This window comes from Delphinapterus leucas, chromosome 16 (genome assembly GCF_059928025.1).
Source record: "Delphinapterus leucas isolate spDelLeu-1000000601 "Yukka" chromosome 16, BTC_Dleu_Yukka2, whole genome shotgun sequence".
Taxonomy (NCBI): domain Eukaryota; kingdom Metazoa; phylum Chordata; class Mammalia; order Artiodactyla; family Monodontidae; genus Delphinapterus; species Delphinapterus leucas.
Genome location: NC_143144.1, coordinates 6,900,941 through 6,922,677, shown reverse-complemented (window position 1 = coordinate 6,922,677; position 21,737 = coordinate 6,900,941). Strand labels below are relative to the sequence as shown.

The following is a 21,737-nucleotide window of genomic DNA, read 5'->3' as shown; positions in this document are numbered from 1 at the left end:
GAGGAAGAGTATTCTCCGACTCTATGTGGCGCTTCTTTCTCTTTTTTTCAAATGTTCTCAGTTTCCACTGTAATAAACATCCCTTGGTTTCTGGAGAGTAATTGTGAAACCACAGCTATCTGACCACCAGGAAATGCTAACGGGAAGGCTCCTCCGCATTTATAACAACAGCGAGAAAGTCAGACTCAGTAAAGCTGGACCCCGAGATTTCAGGGTCGGGATAAACAAACAGGAAGCCCCAAGATTGATGTCCAGGCCAGAGAGCAGAGGCCCCGGCAGCGGTGCCTGGACATTGGCTGCCCTTCAGAAGCCGCGAGTCGGTTTCTTTCCTGGGTTGGCCGGAGGAGCAGCGTGGGCTCTGGAACAGCAGTGGCTCGAGAGGACTGGCCTTGAAATAACAGGCTCTGGTACCTAAGTCGCGCCTTTTCCTCCCCATCTGGAAAGCTCAGGGAACAGCCCAGTTACAGCTGCTGTGGTCACGCCAAGCGCAGGGGCTGGTTCCTGTACGTACTTTCCCAGACCCCAGAGCAGCACCAGCAGGACTCACCTGCTCCTGTCGGCCCCTCAAGGGCAGAACCTGCGCCTGTGGTCATCCCATCCCCAGGTACCGATACGGTACCTGGTGGGACCCAGAATACAGCAGGTGCAGGGTAAATGTCAGCTGGGTGATACCTAATGTCAGTTATAAGTATTATAAAGAATTTTTGGTGGTTTGGAGGCTTGGACCCCAAAATTTAAAAAAAAGTAATTTTTTTTCCAATTATATGATTTTCCAAGCGTTGCAAAAATTTTAGGTGCTTTTTTAAAAAAATTTTTTATTTTTTAATTTTTTTTTTTTTACAGTAGGTCCTTGTTGATTATTTTAAATATAGCAGTGTGTACGGTGCTTGTCATTTTGATAATTCAGAGAGGAACTTAGGGGAATTCCCTGATGTTCCAGTGGTTAGGACTCCGCTCTTTCACTGCCGAGGGGCCAGGTTCCATCCCTGGTCAGGGAATTAAGATCCCGCAAGCTGCACAGTGCAGCCAAAAAAAACAATACAGAGAGGAACTTAGGCGGCTCCTACTTCATTTAAGGTGACACTCCTTGGGGCTTCCCTGGTGGCGCAGTGGTTGAGAGTCCGCCTGCAGGGGACACAGGTTCGTGCCCCGGTCCGGGAAGATCCCACATGCCGCGGAGCGGCTGGGCCCGTGAGCCATGGCCGCTGAGCCTGCGCGTCCGGAGCTATATGTATATATATATATATATATATATATATATATATATATATATATAGTGACACTCCTTGACACTGGTGTCGTCCTGCTTACTGAGTGACAATGCATTTGGACTTCAATCCATGCTTCCTCGGAGCTCTCCTCCCGGAACTTCTCTTCCCCAGGCAGCTGCTGCTGGGCTGTGTCTTGGTGACTGTCACCTCCTCGGACAGGCCTCCCTCCGACATGCTGCTGCTTGTATGATCTTGTTCATTTGTTTCTTCCCTCTCCCCATGTCACTTGCCGTGTCAGCTCTGTGGGAGGGTGGCCTTGCCTGTCTTCCCCACTGCTCCACGCCATCCTTAGGCATACGGTAGGCATTTAACAAACATACCGTAGATGGTAGAGTGGATAGTACTCCAAATAAACTCTTGAGGGAGGGAACCTTCTCCAGTTTACTAAGCGTCTTTGCCAGTTCTGTAGTGTCAAATAAACACGCAAGTCCCATTGACAACGGGGAGAGGAGTGACTGTTTACAGGAAAGAAGAAATGTCCCTCCTTTTCCTTCCTGGTTCTCCATAGAAGTTGGAGGAGGTTAGAAGGGTGCCCTGGGTTTGCCTCTGACTGTGACACACCCCTGCTCTGTGGGTCGCTAGGCCCACTCACTCCACACACGCTCACTCTGGGCGGGAGCTTCCCGGCCACCAAACTTCAGGTTGGTGCCACACAGAGTCAGAGCTCCGATTTTTTTTTTGCGGTACACGGGCCTCTCACTGCTGTGGCCTCTCCCGTTGCGGAGCACAGGCTCCGGATGCGCAGGCTCAGCGGCCACGGCTCACGGGCTCAGCCGCTCTGCGGCATGTGGGATCCTTCCGGACCAGGGCACGAACCCGTGTCCCCTGCATCGGCAGGCGGACTCTCAACCCCTGCGCCACCAGGGAAGCCCGAGAGCTCCGATCTTTAATCCAAGATGGTCAGGGCTCCTTTGTCAGTCCCCCATTGGGTGTTTGGGGAAGATGCTCTTTGAGCTCACGAACGCAGGAGGGACAGGAGGAAGGGACAAGGGGCTGTAGCCCAGCCCTCCTCTCTCGCTGCCTCTTCCCCTCTTGCCCTCTATTATTTTGCTGTCTGCCTTGATTCCTGTTAGAGCCAGTCAGGGTGTCGTCTGCTGGTGCTGGGGAGAAAGCAGACAGCGCACAGAATGTGTACCAGGTTTGATTTTAGGCGATACCAGAAGCTCAGGTGAAGGGTTATTTCTTTATAGAGGCAAAGAAAATCCTCAGGTTGACATTTCTTAGCGATACATGACCAAGAGCCTGTACTTTCGGTAAAAATGTTCATTCAGCTGAACAATTTTTCACTCCATGATGTTTTCCTCTCCAGCGAGGGAAGGAGAGGCAGGGGGTGAGGGACGTGCCCCATGCACACCGGCTTCCAGCTGGCCCGGGGCACCCTTCCCAGAGCTGCGACACGCACACCCCTATTCCTGACCAACTCAGCCGCAGGGAAATCAGTGGCAAAAGTAATTCCCACCTAGTCAAATAGTTTCTTTTCACCTGGTGCAGAAAACCTGCTTTAAGCAAGACAGCTGATGTGTTTGAGAGACGGGAAGTGACTGAGGGTCCCTGGGCTTCCTGACCTTTCTCTCTGTGGCGGGGTGGGGGTGGTTGAACCTTAAATTCTGGGTGAAGACGGGACCTGGGCGGGGTCAGCCCAGCCTCTGCCCTTCGGTGCCTCCCCGGGTTCAGAGGGGCCCATCAGGAGAGAAGCAGACAAGGACAGAGGACATCACACATAGAACACGCTGGAGCATTTGGAGAGGGAGGGTGGCGGGAACAGCGTTGATAAAATACCCGTTACTGGTTTCCCTTCAAGATGGAGGGGGCGACGGTTCCACCTTTAAGCAGGTTAATGTTAAAAACAGAGTGGCTTCATCGTTAGCTCTAGCCGCTGTTAGAGGTAGGCTAAGAGCTGCATGTGGAAGGTGCTGGGAAACAGAGCATTAGGGTCCTTCAAGGCCAGATCACAGGCATCCTCTGTCCTGGTCCAGGTGCGAGCATTTCACAGTTTCCCCAAAGGATGTGGGCGCTAAAATTACAGGTGCACTTGGTTAATTACATCCCCTCCTTAATTGCGGGCTCAGACGGCCAGGTGGTCATTATTTTGATTGGTCTAATTAGTCAGATGTGTCTGCGAGCAGCTGCATACCACATTCTGGGCAGGGCCAGGAGAGGCACCTTAGAGAAGGTCCAGCCTTTGGGAAATTTGTCCACAGATGCATAATGAGTTCCTAACAACCAGTATGGCTAGTGACGAAAACGCTTCAAGTCCTGTGATGAGAGTTTAAAGAGAAGAAATGTAAAAGGCCTGTTTGCACAGAGAAAGGAAGACTAGCGAACATTCGGTGCCAGTTAGGGAGAGGGTTTTGGTTTAGCCAGTGATCGAGCTGCCTCATTAAGTCAAAAGAGTAATCCAACCACCATTTTTGTACATAGCGAAATGTACAAAAGAGATTGCACCCAACCGTTTTTACAGTAGAGGCTTCAACACTCTTCCCACAGGGGGAAGTCACCCCAAGGGAAACAGCAAGAGATCCTGAGGGTGGTCAGACTGGGGTGGTGTCCTCGGGAGAAGCCCACCCGGGAGAAGCTCACCTCTGCTTTTCTGATTCGTGTGAAGGCTCAGTCCAGATCTTGCACCCGGCCCCTGCCGGCTGGCGACCTCTCAGTGAGCCTGGAGGTCGCGGCTCTTTCACAAAGCCCCTCCTCTCGAGCGCTGTGTCTCTTGGGTGACTGCGGTGGGATGTCTGTTTCTTTACTGGGACAGGAGATCTTTTACAAAAAGCTCCCTGGGCCCCTCTGAGGGCCCGGCCGGTACCCGTGCTGTGTGACCTGACTGACACTCTGGTTTTGTTTCTGTCTAGATGAGTTCTGGTTCTCCGATGGGTCCTTATCAGATAAGTCCAAGTGCGCAGATCCCGGCCTGATGCCCCTCCCGGACACGGCCACGGGGTTAGATTGGTCCCACCTCGTGGATGCTGCCCGGGCGTTTGAAGGTAAAGACTCACAGCCTCTGGGGCCGGGGCAGCAACACAGGGATCGTCCGGGTTAACGTCTGGATGCTCTGAGCATCTTCCAAGAGGAAAACCAGGGGATGGCTTGGGCTGAGACTGAGGGCCTTTCCTTAGGGAGAACCAGGCACGCAGGGAAGCAGCACCGGGCAAAGGGCCCCAAACCTGCTTCCAGGTCAGGCGCCAGCTGTGACCTGGCAGGTGTCACTTGTCCTCTGACACCTGTGTTTTCTTACCTGGAATGTAGAGGTGGGGATCTAGGACACAGACTCTGTCTTTCCTCCCAGCGTGACGAGGTGAGACAGGAGGAGAAAGCCTTTCAGAGGTCCAAGCCACCCAAACAAGCACAGGCCTAGGCCTCTGGTGGCTTGGGGTCCCTGCAGACTCTGATGTGGCCTCCTTGACCCAGCGGGTCACCCGGCACGGGCCCCGGCTTCCTCCTCTAACCATGTGGTCAGGATGGCGCTGGGCTGGCTGATCTCTGGGGCCCTCTGGCTGTCACACTGCCCTCCACGATCTCTGGAGAAAGCTTCTGTGAATTTAGGAGGGGAAGCTGCACCTTTTCTCCAGCCTAAAGGTAAAGGGGGCCACGGACAAGGGAGACGCTTGCCTCCCAGGCACCCTCTGCACCTTACGCGTGGGTCCAGGGACCCCGGCGACCCGGATTCAGACTTTCTGCCATTTGCTGCTACATTCTCTCCATGACCACAGCCTCTGCACCTGGGTGACCTGTCTGAGACTCCCCTGTGTGTCTGCGTCTTCACTGCCGCCCCCCAGGGATGGCCATGGCCACCTGAGTGGCCCTTTTCTTTCCCTCTCCTTTGACTCACCAGCTCTGGTCATCGGTTCCCGTCACCTGTGACGTGCAGGCTTCAGGAAAGGGATTCAGATTCCTTTCCCAGGAGGGGCAGGTGCACTTTGCAGTCAGGCTGCTGCAGGCTGTGGAGGTCAGCTGCCCTGACTTCCTGTCTAACGAGCTGCCCTGCTAGGCAGTTTCTCTCATCAGTTGGGATCAGTGCCTCTGGTCCTAAGCACCATTTGGGGGGGAGTCTGGGGGAGGGGTGAGTCGAAAGCTCCTCTCAAGCTAATTCAGGGACACCTTAATTCAGTACAGGGACGTTTAGCTCTGGTAGATGGGGGGCGGGGAAAGTGTTGGGAAGAAACTCCTGCAACAGGCACGGGCTGTTTCTGCTCCCTTACTAGACAGAGTACAACGGTTTGGGGTTTGCTGCTTTACAATACTCGTCCCGTGTGGAAACTCGAGAATGCCCCCGTCTGCTTGGTAACGCAGCCTTCATTCCTCTCAACCAGAAGATGGTTAGGGTGCATTATAACAGCCCCTCCGAACGCTGGCCCGACGTGACCGAGCCCCAGAGGGCACGAACACAGTCTCCCCTCTGTCCAGAGCGGCCCAGGCAAGACGGAGCAGCATTGTCTCTGGCCCGTTCCGTGCACACTGTTGTCTTACTGCCCGAGGAGAGTGTAAGAACTTCCATTCTGTCTTCTCCATTCCCCCACTGCATAGATATTAGCGTAGTGCTTACCACACTGAATTCTGCATTATTCACCTCTCTGTCTCTTCCTATTAGATGATGAGTTTCTCAAGGGAAGCCTGCTTCTTCAATTTATCTTATCTCTATTGAGCAAGTGCAGATCAAGATAACCGAATGAGGAGAGCTCATACAAAGGAGCCAGTAGGTCCAAATGCACAGGGCCCTGTGCACCCTTGGGCTGTCTCAGCTCACAGCATAATTTGTAACCTCTGAGGTTCTTCTGCATTTTGTGTCCATTTTTCTGATTTAAAACAACACATATCACTTTGTCTCCACCCTCATTTGTGTCTTTGCCTGGCTCCCTTCCACCCCTTCCGAATAAAATCGCTGCTGTGAAGTGGAGTTTTTCAGGGAGCTGGGCTGCAGGTGGGAGGGCGAGAAAGCAAAATGGTGCAGACAGCAGTGACTGAATTTTCCATCCGGGGGGGGGGCTGTGATTGTGATCGCAGTCCTACGGCTGGGCTGCTGGCCTTTGGACAAGTCACTTAGCTACACACCTTGTGCCGACACTGAGTGTTGGACACCAGTCCTCTAACGTACATGCTTGTGTTGGGTTTCAGCCTGCTTGTCTATGAAATGAATTCCTTTCCAGAGAACCTGGAAGGCTTCTCCCAGCCCTACCCTCCAGTTCTGCAGTTCCATTCTTCAGGGTATTTCTGAGCTGGAGTTAGAGGCTAGCTGGGAGTTGGCATCGTCAGACAAAGGAGGAAAAAGCACAGACATCCCAGCTAGCCAGTGCCTCAGGGGCAGGGGTACCTAAGTTCAACTGAAAGAATGTGGGATTCTGTTTGCAGGGGGAGAGGACTTTGGTTACCTGACCTTTCTGAACTTTCCAATCAACATTTTACAGAAAATGTGGAAAGAGTTGAGGTTGTGTTTAAAAATTTCAGTTGTTTTCTGTGCTACTCCGTAGGGTAGCATGCCACCTTGAGACATTAGTCAGCTCAGGAAAATTCAGGAATTTGCAACTCCAGACCTTTGGCTAATCAGATTCTTTTGTATCGGTGTCAGCCCCGCTGTGACACAGGTTGGTATGGTGGTGACCGGGTGTGATCCATTCCCTTAGCACTTTTAAAAAAAATTTATTTTGTTGAAGCATAGTTGATTTAGAATGTTGTGTTAGTTTTAGGTATACAGCAAAGTGATTCAGTTACACGTGTATAGAGATGATGATGATAGATAGATAGATAGATAGATAGATAGATAGATAGATTGATAGATAGATAGATTCTTTCTCAGATTCCTCTCCCTTATAGATTATTACAGGATATTGAGTATAGTTACATAGCACTATACCAAGTAGTTACAGGATACTTAATGGAAAAAAAATGTTTTTAATGTTTTAAGTAGATCCCTTAAGTATAGAAACTAAACAAGGGTATCCTTTGAGACTGTGTCCTCTGATTTTGTATTGGAATCCTTGACATTTAAACAAGCAATGAAAAGAAAAAGGGAATAAATTTTGGAAGTAAAGAAATATTTATAGATATGATTCTATATCTAGGAAATATTTTAAAAATCAAAAAGAAATTATTAGAGATTATAAAATAGAGTAGGTGAGATATTTTAAAATATATTTCATAGTTTTATAAGCCTCATTTCAAAGCATTGTTAATTTTTTCAGTTATCGATTTCTGTATAACAAACCACCCCAAAATTTATGGCTGAAGACAGCAGTGGTTTGTTATGTCTGATGATTCCATGGGTTGGCTAGACTCAGCTGAGTGATTCCTCTGCTTCCTATGGTTTCAGCTGAGGTCACACATGTGGGTATATTTAGCTGGAACTCAACTGGGTCTGGAGCCTTAAGGGACTCCACTCATGTGTCTGTACCTGGAACAGCTGGGGTCTAGCTGGACCCTTGTCTCCAGCGGGTAATGATACTTCTTCACATGTGGCTTAAGGAATCAGGAGACCATAAGCAGAAGATACATGGTGTTTCAAGACCCAGAACATTATATTCACCACATTCTATTGGGCAGAGAAAGCCCCAAGGCCAGCCCAAATCCCAGGATGGAAGTAGGCTCTTCCTTCTGGTATGAGGGGTGGCATGTGCACACAGCCACCTTTGCAGACAGCCTTCCACTTAGCAGTCATAAAGAACACCTTAGGTACATCAGCAAGATCAAATTATAAATTCCTTGGGAGTTAGCCATCATTAGAATTATAATGAGAGAAAAGCACTGGACACTTTGATACCTGAAAAGTCGTAATATGTGAAAGGATAGGAATGGATAGAAAGCACATGGGAAAGAGGAGAGCCCTTCCTGAGTTAATTCACAGACTTCGTATCATTTCAGTTCAAATATCTAAAGGATATTTGCATTCATTTGGAAAACAGATGAACAATGGTCAACAAAAAAGTTTATTATAAATCAATAGCAATAAAGCAGCATAATAAGGATTCAGAAGATAGAAATGAGTCCTTTTGAAGGGACAAAAAAGAGCCTAGGCTGAAATCTGTGTATATTTAAGAGTTAAATGGGAGTGGAATTTATGTACTCCATTTGGATTTAGGAATTAGAAAAGTCAATTCTAGAAAAAGCAAAGACAGAAAGATTAATGTTTTGGAAGCATGCCAGTGCCATAATTATGGAGTAATGAGAGAACATACAGAATGTCATATGACCAGATAAAAGTATTTAAATATTTAGATCTTTTATGAACCTGGACGAGAACATTAAAATAAAAGAGGAAGTAGAGGAACATGCGAAAGATTTGTAATAAATGTGATGGATAAAACCTGGGTGTCTCCAGTGAATGAAGGAACATGACCCCCCAAAAATGCCAAACGCCCGATAAGCAAACGGTCAAGTCATGTGTCGCACAGTCCAAAAGATGGATCATACAGTAGATAAGGACTTGAAAAGTATTCAACCACACATGTAAATGTAAACAGTAATGAGGTACCAGCTCACATCTCTTGAGTATGAAAAACGATGCAGCAGCTCTGGAAAGCTATGAAGAATGCTCACAGCTGGTATCATTATAAAGATTATAAAATGATCCATCTTTGCGTTCAAGCAATATGACAGTACGTAACTAGAGCCAGAAAATACCCCCCCTTTGACCAGCAGTCTCATTCCTGAGAATTTGCTTGCTGCCAGTCATTTAAAAGAATAGAAAAGCTTCCAACAGAGAAATGCTATGCAGCATTGTTAAAAATTAATTAGTAAGTGAATAGATAGGTAATGCAGCTCTACTCCAAAAACCAGTGTCTAAACATTGAGAACTCCTTCATAGGCTTGGGAGAGAGAAGGTGAGTCAAGTGCCAAGTGCGATTCCCACCACAGCCCACGCCCCTCACTGCCCTCTCCTGTGACAGGTTTGAAAACTGGCCGAGTCCCAGTTCTGGCCTGTTGTCACGTGGGCAGTTGTTATGTTTAGGGGGGAAGGGTGAGATGTGATCTTCGGCCCATCAGAACTCCTACACAACACCTGTCATCAGTGTTAGGCACTGAGACCATCATCTGTCACTTCCCTTATGACATAAAATAATGTGAAGTATAGAGGGACCGAATGACAGAGAGAGGTCCCATGCCCCCAATATGGTCAAGTGAACAAACCCCACTAGCAAAGCCAGCTGTGGGGCGGACAGTGAAGCCGGGGAAGGGAAGAGTGGAGTGTCTTTAAAAGTTCTAGGATTTAAAGTAGTTCTCTTATCAAAATATCAGAGGTTGCCAGTTGGTGTGTTCTCCAGCATTTGTTGAGTGGATGATGTTGTCTTACGTGGAAACAGGTGTCAAGGGCAGCATTATAAACTGGTGATTGGAGGCTCTCTGCGTGTCAGCGTCCTGCATGCATCCCCACAGGCCTTTCCTCCCCTCGGGATTTCAGCTCTTTCCCGCTGGTGGTCACTGTTGCAAGTGGATGTGTGTGGTCGTGACACGTGCACAATTAACAACTCATTTGTCAGGCACTGCCATGGGAATGAAATATTCCACATAAGTGTATTTTCTGAGAAAATGGAAGTTTACACTGCCCTTGGTTTCTTAAACAGAGCGCAATAAGCATACATGTTTATGATGAGAACTTTTTCGGTTCTGAAGCTTCAGCTTAAATTTGATGAAGTTGTTAGTTACTGTTATTTAATCACTGCGTGCATATAAGCATAAACAAGATGGGACATACGGTAAGACTCCTAAGGTTTAAAGAAACAGGAAAGAAAAGAAAAATGACAGCTACTTAGATGAAAAATGCACCGTTAATTTCCTATAGTAAATTGACTTAAATTCTCTCAAAAGTAAGAAAATTGTTGCGGACCAGACAACAGTACTTGTATCTTAAAGAATAAATCCAGAGCTTTTCTTTGTTCATTACTCAGATTCTAGACCATTACCTTGCGTCGTTCATCAGTAGGCTGCAAAAGGCTAAACCAAGGTACTTTATGTTTAAAAATGTTCTTTTTCCCGGCAGTCAGTTAAATAAGCTACAATTGGATAAGCCCAGTTGTCAGAAACAGAACCTGTGATTTTCTACCTGTAGCTAGAGAGCCCCAGCTTTTCTGTAATTTGTAGCTGTAGCAAAGACATATTAGAACAGCCTCATTTGTGGAAATAGGTTTAGTTTAACTTAGCCTCACACCTGCATGTCTCGTATGGCATACATCTGGCATACATTCTCCTGTTCTACACCCTCGGCAGACATGGCTATAGTTGATCAGAGCACCCGTCCCTCCCGATTCAGGCCTGGACTTACGGGTCTCTGACATTGCTCCACGCAGCTTGCCTGGAGTCGAAGGGATTATTTGCAGGCCACTGTTGTGCCATGTCAGCTCTAGATTGACACGGAATAGTCTGCTGACTGTTCACCCTCTTGTTTAGTGCTAAATGCACTAAAATAAGAAACCGACAGTAAACCACAAGGTCCTGCTGTGTAGCACAGGGAACTATATTCAACATCCTGTAATCAACCACCGTGGAAAAGAGCATGTGTATAAAACTGAACCACCCTGGCACACAACATTGTAAATCAACTATACTAATCAAAAAAATAAATGGTACAAGTGAAACGGACATGGGAATCAGGTTTTTTGAAGATTCTTTCAAGGGAAGGATTGTTTCACGTGTAAGCCATGCCCTTATGTCCCCTCTTAGCCAGATTTGCGTGCACGGGAAAGAACAGAAAAGGGAAAAACCAAACGGTGTGGGTGACTGGAAACTGTGCTCGCCATTTACGTGAAGTTCATGCCCCGAGCCTCCCTTTTCTTACAGTTTTGTCTGTGCCTTTCGGTTCCATGTCAGTAATCACTTTGGTTACTGAATATTTATCATTACAGAAATAAGCTGTGGAGGAAGAAAGCTCCCACTGGAAACTTGTCACTAAGATTAGCTCCTTGACAGAGGAGTCTAGTGTCTGTACTTAATCAAGTAGCATTCTGGTTGCATTTCAACCTCCCAGGCTTTTCAGATTCAAAGTGAAATCCTCTTTGTGAAATTACATTGTTGGCAAAACTATTTCTGGCTTCTTGCCTCCTGACCGGTGGGACCTTGTTTCTCCCCAAAGAATGTTTGAGTGGCTGCCAGTAGCAAGTTCTGTTTCTTCAAATATGTGGGTACTTTGTCAATTAAGGTAAAAATAGATGAAGCGAGCTAAGACGTTTCCATTGAGATATTTAGACTTGACCATCAGAGCCAAGTATATTAAGAAAGATACAAGCTAACCAGATTATTGCCGGGTTGCATAAAATGTGGATGAGTCAATGAGACTCTTTTAAAAAGTGAGAAGAATAAGTTCTTTTCTTTCACTCCTCTTGGTCCGTAGTTAAATTCACCGTGGAATAAAAAATGCCTCTGCTGTTGATTTTTTGTAACTGGGAAGCATTCCCTGCTTTGGGGCCATCACAGAACAGAGGGTTATCTTGGACACTCCGGTAGACCAGACCCTCTACCCCTCCCCAGGGCCACTCACCCCCGGCCTGTGTGCCCCGTTCCTTCCTGCCCACCTCTGCTGGTCACTTCCCATCAGGTGTAAAAGTAGGCAGTGCCCAAGTTATGCTCTCCATCTTAATTAAATTACAAATTATTTCATCAGGTGCAAAACCCCTACTAGTCTGTACCAAGTTGGGAGCTTGGTTGTCTCTCAGGAATGTATAGTTACAGAAGGCCTCTCATCCTGTACAAGATGCAAAGCGTGGAGAAGGGCCCCTTAAAGCTTTACAGGAATGTCGGTTGAGGACACCTGCGTACCTGTCACGGGCGTTGAGGTGTCACGACAGAGGAAAGGGACACGTGGCTGGGGAGCCTGCTGTACGATCGATCAGGCGGGGTACTCAGCACAGCTCTGAGAGGGCCCGGACTCTGTGGGTGCCCCCATCCCTGAGGCCCAGTTCCTTCCAGGGCCCCCGGCCCCTCCGCCATCCTCTCTGATTAACGGGATGTGCGTGACCCTCCAGAATCCAGACGACCAGGTAGCCTCATTAGGAGAGGCGTCCAGCAGCCAGCGGGAGACAGAGGGGGATAAATTAAGATCAGAGCACCCCTGACACGGACCCCGGTGCGATTTCTCAGCCATTAATCAAATCACGTGAAAAAGCCACTGCAGCACTAACACACCTGCTGTATCCCTCGGATCCCAAGTGTGGATGCGCTTGGGTACCAGGGGGCGGGGGGTGGGTGGGTGGTGGATGATCAGATGTGTCCCTGGTTCTCCCCTGTACCTTTTGCTTGAAACCAGGATTTCTCTGCATGCCATTCAGCATTTCTGGGCCAGCGTTCTTGTGTCAGAGCTCAGCGCCCAGAGCTGGGCCAGTCTGGTTCCCGTTCCGAAGAACATCACATTCCCTTTCCTGCCTAGCTCTTGAGGCATTGGATGTGAAGTCACTGGTGCCAGGAACAGAAGTGGCCCCGTGCTAAGGAGGGGTAGTCGAGCTGATCATTGCCCTCGCTGCTGTAAACACTGCAGATCTTCCTCTAAGGGTTTTAGCGAGAATATGCAGCTAATCTCTCTCACCACCACTATCTTTACCTTCAGGGAGCTGGTCATTTAAGCAAACCCCAAGTGGTCACGCCTTCCTGCAGCCGGATTGGCACGTGTGTGGCATGCCACTTACCATTGTTGTGTCACGACAGCCGTGCGTCCGGCCAGGACCATGACACGTGAAGCGCACCATCTCTCCACGCTCTTTGGCGACGCGTAATACTATACCGTCTCTCGGGGCAGTTCCTGGTTTAGTACAACACATGCGCACAGGCAGACATGTACACACACTTACACACATGCAGATGTGCACACCGGCACACATGTGTACACGCGTGCCCCTCACACGCACACAGCTGTATTTCCATCACCTGAGCCTGATGTGGGCCCCCAGAGGCGCTCAAGTGAGGAGAGATATCACTGTTCAAAAGAAAATTCTGAATCTTATTTCAGGTCTTGACTCAGATGAAGAACTTGGGCTACTCTGTCACCACACGTCCTATCTAGGTGATTGTCTGGGGCTGTTCGTGGGGTCTCCATCCTCCGTAACCTTTTCTTTCTGTTTCATTGTCTGCACGTCTGCATGGTTATGGAAGCACGGAGGGTCGGGGACGCACAGGGTGATGTGTCCGGGCCATTGTCTCAAGGAAGCTCTCCGGCTTTGGGGGGAGTTTGAGGAGAGGTCCCTCTCCTTGGTTCTGTGAATCAGTCATGTCATCCCCCGACGCCGTTCTTTCACGCCCAGCCAGCAGCTTGGGCATTTTTTTGGGACGTGGACAGAAGAAAGACTGGCTCTAGCCAATCCAGTGTCTGCTCCTTGCTCCCCCGGCTGTGATGTGAGTGTGCCATGCAGCCCAGAAGGACGGCCAGTCTGAATGCTTTCCGATTGTCAGCAGCTTGCCTGAGTTTGTTCTTTTGTTTTGTTTCACACAGGGCAGTAACTGACTGGGGGGAGGGGGAAGGTTTTATTTAGCAACTATTCATTTCCACGAAGAAACGGTGCCTTGCGGCTATTACTAATGCTTCTTTCTGTGTGTGTCTCCCATCCCCAGACCAGAGAGTGGCATCCTTCTGCACCCTGACAGATATGCACCCCGAGCAGGACCTGGAAGGGGCCCAGGAGCTGCCTTTATGTGTCGATCCTGGCAGTGGCAAAGATTTCATGGACGCCGCTGGGTATGTGACTCCTGTGGACCGCCTCCCTCCCGTGTCCCGGGCCCCAGTTGTTAACAGGGATTCAGCTCAGCCCCGGCCACAGCCAGGAAACCATTTCCACCTGCCTTCCCCAGCCCTTCAGGACCCAGAGAAGGGACCGAGCGGCCCGAGTCGGCTTCTGCGCTGCCGGGTGGGTGGAGCTTGTGCTCCGCGGGAGGGTCCTGCCAAGACGTGTAGTCAGTGCCCTTGGCGGTGAGGCTCTCGGGCCGGGTGGGGGGGGTGTGATGCCCGGTCAGCATCTGCCCTGATCACTGCAGCGGCATCAGACGGGGGTACCTCGCTGACCGTCCTCCATCTGCCGAGGGCACGCTCCCGCCCACCAGCCCTGGTCCCGCCCCCAGCCCCACGGCTCCCGCTGAGGGGTGCCGAGAGCGAGCCGTCTCCACCCCTGTGTCCTCGGCGTGCTCATCACCACAGAGCATATGTTCTCTCAGTGTCACCCACGCCTAGTTCCAACTTCTCTGTCAACTCGAGTTATCAACGACTTGCGTGTCCATCTTGGTGATGAGCCTCTTGATACTTCCTTCACAGAGAAAGGCAGACTTGGGGACATGGAGTCTATATTTGGTTCTCAGGACTTCGTTCTGGGCTACCTAATCTCAGCTGCTAACTGCATTTAGATCACCCATCTTTTGCTTTCTTACCAATGTGTATGCCTGTAGAGAGATTCTGAATCCCCTTTTAAATCAAAAGCGACCCAGGAGGGATTTTTCCACCAAAGCGGCAATGCGTTCACTTTCGACATCTGACATAATCTTATTTATTTCCTTGCGGGGCTCTAAGCGCCCAGTAGAATGTTTTACGTGAAAACTTTACCAACGAGAACTCTTGACCGCGGTGTCTTGACCTCAGCGCGCTTGAGTCTTTCTAAGTCTTTCCTTCCTTGCTAGGGGGCGGTCTCCATCCACACTGACCGGGAAAGTCAACCAGCTGGAGCTGGTTCTTCGGCAGCTGCAGACCGACCTTCGGAAGGTAAAGCAATCGATTGGAAGCCCGTGCTCAGAACTCTTTCTCTCACACAATCAACCTTTTTTAACTATTAGGAATAAAAAAAAAAAAAAGACACTCAAGAAAGATAACTGCCCTAATCAAAACCCAACAGTAAATGGAAATGGACACTCCTGAGGTCTGATTCCATCTTCCTGCCCACAGCTACTGTATTGCATTGTAGGGGACACAAGGTCCTGTAGATCGGACTGAATGAGGTTGAGCCCTGGATGGCCAGCCTTCAGAATGAGGCAGAAATGCAGAATGAGGCTAGCGTTTTTCAGTTCAGTGAGTTATCGGTTGCACCAACATTTATGAGCTGACCTAAGAAGAGTTAGTTGCTATCAGGAAGCCTGGTCTCCCCAAGCTGCTTCCTCCTACTGAGTCAGCGTCTGCTCTACCCATCACCCTGTACGAGCTTGGTCCTCAAAAGATGTGAAGTCATTCATTCCACAGACATTTGCTGAGCTCTTTTTGGATCACCAGCACCGTGTTATCCGTAGCCGCTTTGCTATCCGGGGAAATGGAATGGAGTGCTGTAGCTGGAGGGTGATGGTGAGGCCGGGAGGGGCCGTGGGGAGGGTTTTGTTGGTGGAAGAAGGGAGAGGTGACAGCCGGCATGAACGCTGGTGGAGATGATCCATTTGGGAGGGAAATAATGTCCTGAGCCTAACAAAGAGGGAGCTGGCCTGGATGGGAGTAAGGACCGTCCACACATAGTTACCAGAGCAGAGTGTGTGTGCATGTCTGTGTGTGTGTCCGTGTGCATGCGTGCACACATGCCTTCATACACGAGTACAGGCCTACCTCAGAGATATTGCAGGTTTGGTTCCAGACCCCTGCAATAAAGTGAATATCACAATAAATTGGATCACATGAATATTTTGGGCATATAAAAATTATGTTTATGGTATACTGTAGTCTGTTATGTGTGCAATAACATTATGTCTATAAGAACAATGCACATACCTTAATTAAAAAATACTTTTTATGCTAAACAATGCCAAAACAATTACAGCACATTGAAAACCACAGATCGCCATAACAAATGTAATAATAATGAAAAAGTCTGCGATATTGGGAGAATTACCAAGCGTGACACAGAAACATGAAGTGAGCAAATGTAATTGGCAAAATGGCGCCGATGGACTTGCTCGGTGCAGGGTTGCCACAAACCTTCAGTTTGTAAAACACTGGTATCTGCAAAGCAAGGCATGGCTGTAGTCCAAACAGAGATAGGTTGGCAAAGTTCCCCTCTGGTTGTTTCTTTATTCCAGAGCCGAGGGTGAGCGATGGGAAGGAGGTTGAGAGATTTAAGGATGGAGGGTAAGGTGTAGAGTGAAGGATAATTGGACCAGATGTATTTGGTAAGACTGCAGCATAAGTTAGGTATTTTCCTCCAGTGTGGATGACCAGCTGTCCCAGCTTGCTTGGCATGGAGGGTTTCCCAGGACACAGAACTTTCAAAGCTGGAACTAAGAACGTCCCAGACCAGCTGGGCCAGCTGGTCACCCTGTCTCCAGATGTAGGTGTAGAAAAGTTAGAGAGTTGAACTTAACCAATATTCGATTTCAGACAAGAAATTAAGACCAGTAGCGTTAGACAAGGACCATTCAGTGTGTATAGGATGTGATTAAACTGAGGGACTCAGAGTCTAAGGTGGGTGAGAAGGAATAATGTCATCACAGGGGGTGTCAGTGGACGCTGACAATAAGGTAAGATTGGTAGATTAGATCATTTTTGGAGGGGTGGATACTGGAGAAATTATTTTAGAAAGACAAGAGGCGGTGGTCAGGCAGTGGGAGCTCGAAGCATTTAGGAAGATGTGCGGTTATCAGTAATAGCTTCAAGGTACAGGAAATGGCCCCAGGAGGGGGCGTGAGGAGGACAGTTTTCGAGGTCACAAAGAGACTGAATCAGGTGGAACATCTACGGCATCTTAAGATCATCAATAAACATGAGGGATGGAGGAAGAAAGAAGAAAGGTGAACCACATTCTAGAATCTTCCATGATGGAAGGGAGTGGAGATATAGTCAACCATGACAAAGAGCAGGGGTGGCAGGTCTTACAGCCCATGTCAGGCTTCTCACGGGAGCTGGGATTTTAGGGGAGAGAAGTTACCTGCACCGGGCAGCCGGGGCGAGGTGTTGACCTGGCAGCCTCCAGGCCCTGTGCTCTTCAGAACAAGCCCTCATCCCCAGGAGAGAGTCAAGACTCATGTCTAGCTGAAGATAAAGGGAATATCCAGGGAAAAGCTTGAGAGTTTAGCAGGTTTCGGTGACACAGGACGCATTCCATGGGTGGAGTTAAAGGGTCAAGGGGTCAGGAGAGGTGGGCAACTGAGCCGCAGCAGGGCCCTGGGGATGTCTGAGCCGTGTTGGGAATGAGAGCCCTGGGGCGTGGGGCGGCCAGGAGCTCTTGTGACTGAGGGAAGTGGGCTGAGTCAGCAATGAGTTCTAACACCAGCCTCCACTTGGGACCGGTGTCTTTCTTTGGTCGAGAGGTGAGAAGGGACAGGAAGTAGCAGCAAAGCTCGAGGGCAGGGCCAGACACGCCGAGGGGGCCAGTCTCCTGAAGAGTCTTAGCCCCCGACACACCACACGGCCGTGGGCACAGGGCTGCAGGTGCCTCTGCGGAGTTAGCCATCAAGTCATCTCCCACCGCCACTGTGACAGTGACCCCCCCCTCCCTCTGTCTGGGGCAAGACATCCCTTTCAGCGTCTGGGAGCTCAAACTTGTACGTTTTCTGTTACTGTCTGTTGGAAACTCCAGGTCTGATTCTTACGAAAAATCTTTTTTTTTTCCTTAATACTAGTTGTTTATTTATTTTCGGCTGTGTTGGGTCTTCATTGCTGAGTGCGGGCTTTTTCTAGTTGCGGCGAGCGGGGGCTACTCTTCGTTGCGGAGCACGGGCTCTAGGCGCGTGGGCTTCAGTAGTTGTGGCGCGCGGGCTCAGTAGTTGTGGCTCGCGGGCTCTAGAGCGCAGGCTCAGTAGCTGTGGCGCACGGGCTTAGTGGCTCCGAGGCATGAGGGATCTTCCCGGACCAGGGCTCGAACCCGTGTCCCCTGCGTTGGCAGGTGGATTCTTAATCACTGCGCCACCAGGGAAGCCCCTGAAACATCTTGATAATTTGTACATAGTTTTTAGTGGCACCCTTTGAAGGTCATTAGGGAAATACACTGTCCCAGGAAAGCTTTAAGATGAGATGAGCTCATGATAAACAAGCCCAGGATCAGCAGCTATGCTGATTCCGACTTGTCCAGTAAGGAGGTGCACCCGGGAAGCTCTGCCCTCCTGTCCAAGGCTATACCTTTTCCCAGGCCCCCTTTTTCAGAGAGAGGATAGTATAGGCTGTGGTTAATCACCTTCCCGTATAACAGCTGTCTCGCTTCCTGTTGGGAGCAAAGTGGGATGAAAGGAAAGAATATTCTGAGTTACTCGTCCCCACCCCCCTGTTTTTGGCAGAAACCAGAGCGGGCAATCAGATTCCCTCTCACCTCAAGAAATAAATAAGTAAATCACTAAAAAAAAAAAAAAAAGGGGTAGAAGCGTTCGGACCGCAGCTGGGAGGAGAGAGCGTGTCCGGCAGATGCATGACCATCTGTTTCCACCCCCTTCCCCCAGGAAAAGCAGGACAAGGCCGTGCTGCAGGCCGAGGTGCAGCATCTGAGGCAGGACAACCTGCGGCTTCAGGAGGAGTCGCAAACGGCCACGGCCCAGCTGCGCAAGTTCACGGAGTGGTTCTTCAACACCATCGACAAAAAGCCGTAACCTGAGCGCCGCCCAACCAGGGGCCCCGGGGAAGCCCGGGGTCCCTTCACAGTCGCCAACATGTGGTTTCTCGCTGTGCTTCCAGCCCACCGTAGCTGTGCTTGCTGTCCCACTCTGTCTAGCACCACGCCCCCAGCAGCACAGGGAGCCGCCGTGTGACCGCGGAGAGCAACGCTCGTGAAGATGAATGTAACGCTGGTGTCGAGATGAATGTAAACTCTGGCGTCAGTGTGGCCCTCTGAGGCTCTGCTGAAACGGAGCTCTGCATGGGCTTCCCTCCTGAGGGACGAGGGTTGGGTTTTATGTCCTATATATCAGGTGACTTGGTAGAGATATTAAAACAATTGACCATAGCTTGGGCTTTAGAATTGTAAAATAAACATGAGAACAAATAATCAGACATATACTTTAATGTTAAAGGTGCTCTATTTTTTTGGATGTACAGTAGTTTTTATTTCTACAGCCACATTATCATAGCAATAAGAAAGAGGCAGGGGAAATAGTTGGAAAAGCCGTGTCGGGAGGGGGACAGAAAAAGCACTGATGTGTCTAACATGAGTTCAAATGCAGTTCCTTTAGAGACTTATTTATTTGCAGGAGCAGACGGTGCCTGAATATTAACAGTGTTCTGATTAAAAAAAAAAGAAAAGAAAAGATACATATGCCTTGTAAATGGCTCACTGAGTAGTTACTTCAACTCTTAGTTCACTTTTGTATAGTTAATGCTCTGTTGAAAAAAGAGTCAACCTGCTTACTTACGAGAGCTCCCCTGTGTGCCATGAGCCAGCAGAATCACTTGTACGATGCCAAATTTGTTTTATCTTTGTACAGAAGCTTTGATGAAGTGTCTTGTATTTAACACCCTTATTTAAGCTTATTTAACCTTAAATTGTTAATTTTATAAACGTTGGTTTCACCTGCACTACTTTGGAGGGCGGTGTAGGTAGCAGCGGGCTCAGCAAAGGCTGAGCTTGCCCAAGCAGAGTGAGGAGTGGGGCAGGACCTTCCTTCTAACAACTGGATGCTGCTAGTAACAAGTTGTTTATATTGCTTTACCATTTTTAACTGTTCTATTTGAGATGAACGTACATTTTGCTTTTTTAATAAATGTTTAAAAGAGTCCACACAAGGAACAGTGTTGTCAGGTGAATGTAGACTTTGGGGTTCTAACATGTCCACAATCTGAGTGTATGAGAATTTATTCCTGGTAATTTAGGACCTTAATCTGTACTGAGTACTACCGAGCCTTCTTACAGAATCCCAACCTGATTTAAAGTAAAAAGTTACTAGTACCGATTAACGGCTGCCACGTGCCAGACACTGTCCTCTACACCTTCTCATAGATCTCATTGAATCCTAACAGTATCCTTACTAGGTGGGTGCCGGGATTCCCATTTTACAGCTCAGTAAACTGAGGCTAAAGTCAAGTGATTTACCCAAGATTGCCTTTCATTTTGATCTTTTTTTTAATTTTTAATTCAGCAAAGCATTTGGTCTTGCTTACAAGAAAATAAATGCAATAAAGTAACAGGGATTTGAAGAATAATCAGGAAGGAGTAAACTGCAAACTTGAATCAAAGGTGAGACAGAAAGAAGACAGAACGTGAGCCAGAGTGGGAAGGGAACCACAGTAATCACGGTACAAAGTTCTCCACCTTCCGAGAACAGAAACCGTATCGAGAATTTGGAGGAAGGAGAGTGATTCCTAGAATTTACCTTTCAGTGGGATTTCTCACGTGGGCTTCATTCACATGAGCGGCGTATTGAAAACTAAACGGTCCTGCAGCGGATAGACCGGGAGGCTTCATAAGGCTGTTTCCTGAAGCCACCCCTGCAGAAGATACAGGCGCACCTCCGGGACACATCCAGGGACTGCGGGTTCTCAGGAAGCCAGGGCTTCGTGGGCCAGGTAGGCATCTTCCTCCCTCCTCGCTCTCCCTCTCACCGTGAACCAGGCACTTGCCAGGAGTGGAAGAGCCATCAGTGATCGAGACCAGCTGGGCCCTGTCTTCGCATACAGTCTAATAAGAGGAGACAGGCATCCGATTATTTGAAACTCAAAGAAATAAACAGTGCCTGGGATGGGCTCCCTTAATTACTATTAAAATTATACTGTAGTAACTATAGTAATAACTGACATTGTTTGACTCGTTACCGTGTGCCAGGCCCTGTTCTGTGTCCATTGTGTCTATATGGCAACCCTAAAGGACAGCTACCTAGATCATTCCCTCTCTACAGGTGAGGAACAGAGGTGTAGACAGTGTGCTTGGGGAGACCTCCGTGGGTAGGAAACTTCTGAAGGTGGGGAAGGAGCAGGCCAGGGTGAGCTGGGGGGAGTTTTCCAGGCAGAGGGGACACAAGTTCAAAGGCCCCGAGTCTGTAGAAAGGATATAGGGAAAATAGGTAGTGATGGGGAAAGAAGGAGACGTTAGAAAAGACAGGTAAAAGCCAGATCATTAAGTAACTCTAGGCCATAGTACAGTCTGGATTTTATTCTAAGTCAAAAGGAAGGTGTTGAAGCAGGAAAGCACGGTAACGTGTCCTGTGTTTTATTTTTGTTTTGTTTTGTTTACTTCATTATACGTCCTGTGTTTTAAAGGCTTACTCTGACTCCGAAAGCAGAAGGAGTTGCATGGAACAGGGGCCTGCAGACTTTCTGTATGAGGCATACGGTCGATATTTTAGACTTTGAGAGTCACGTACTGTCTGTTGCCTGTTCAGTTCTCATTTACTGCCCTTTAAAGATGGAAGAGCCATTCTTAGCTTGCAGGCCACTCACTAGCATCGTTGACCAACGCCTGGGATAAGGGAAAGAGTAGAGAAGGAAGACCCATGTAGGTGAGAGATGATGCGGGCAGATAAGATGGGGGCAAGAAGTTGGGTCACACTTGACAATGTCTTCGCAGGTAGAACCCACAGAGCTGCTGCTGAGTGGGAGACTGGAGGGAAAGGTTTGGTTCAGGGATAAGCCCTAAGCTTCAGAGGAATCACTGGACTGCATGTTCACCAGACAGTTTGCCATAA

General features: G+C 48.7%; 1 protein-coding gene across 13 annotated transcripts in view; it reads left to right on the top strand.

Annotated features, from left to right (window-relative positions):
• SIPA1L2 (signal induced proliferation associated 1 like 2) overlaps positions 1-19,842 on the top strand; it is a 220,274-nt gene extending 200,432 nt beyond the window's left edge. For 6 of the 13 annotated variants that reach the window (XM_089897408.1, XM_089897409.1, XM_089897416.1 and 3 more), the window contains 4 exons: positions 4,121-4,252; positions 13,192-13,245; positions 13,791-13,914; positions 14,844-18,560. In XM_089897408.1, coding sequence (XP_089753534.1) covers positions 4,121-4,252; positions 13,192-13,245; positions 13,791-13,914; positions 14,844-15,078 — 545 coding nt within the window. In that variant the 3' untranslated portion in view covers positions 15,079-18,560. The other 7 variants (XM_089897410.1, XM_089897418.1, XM_030763503.2 and 4 more) reach the window with 5 other exon arrangements.
• Positions 19,843-21,737: the final 1,895 nt, after the last annotated feature.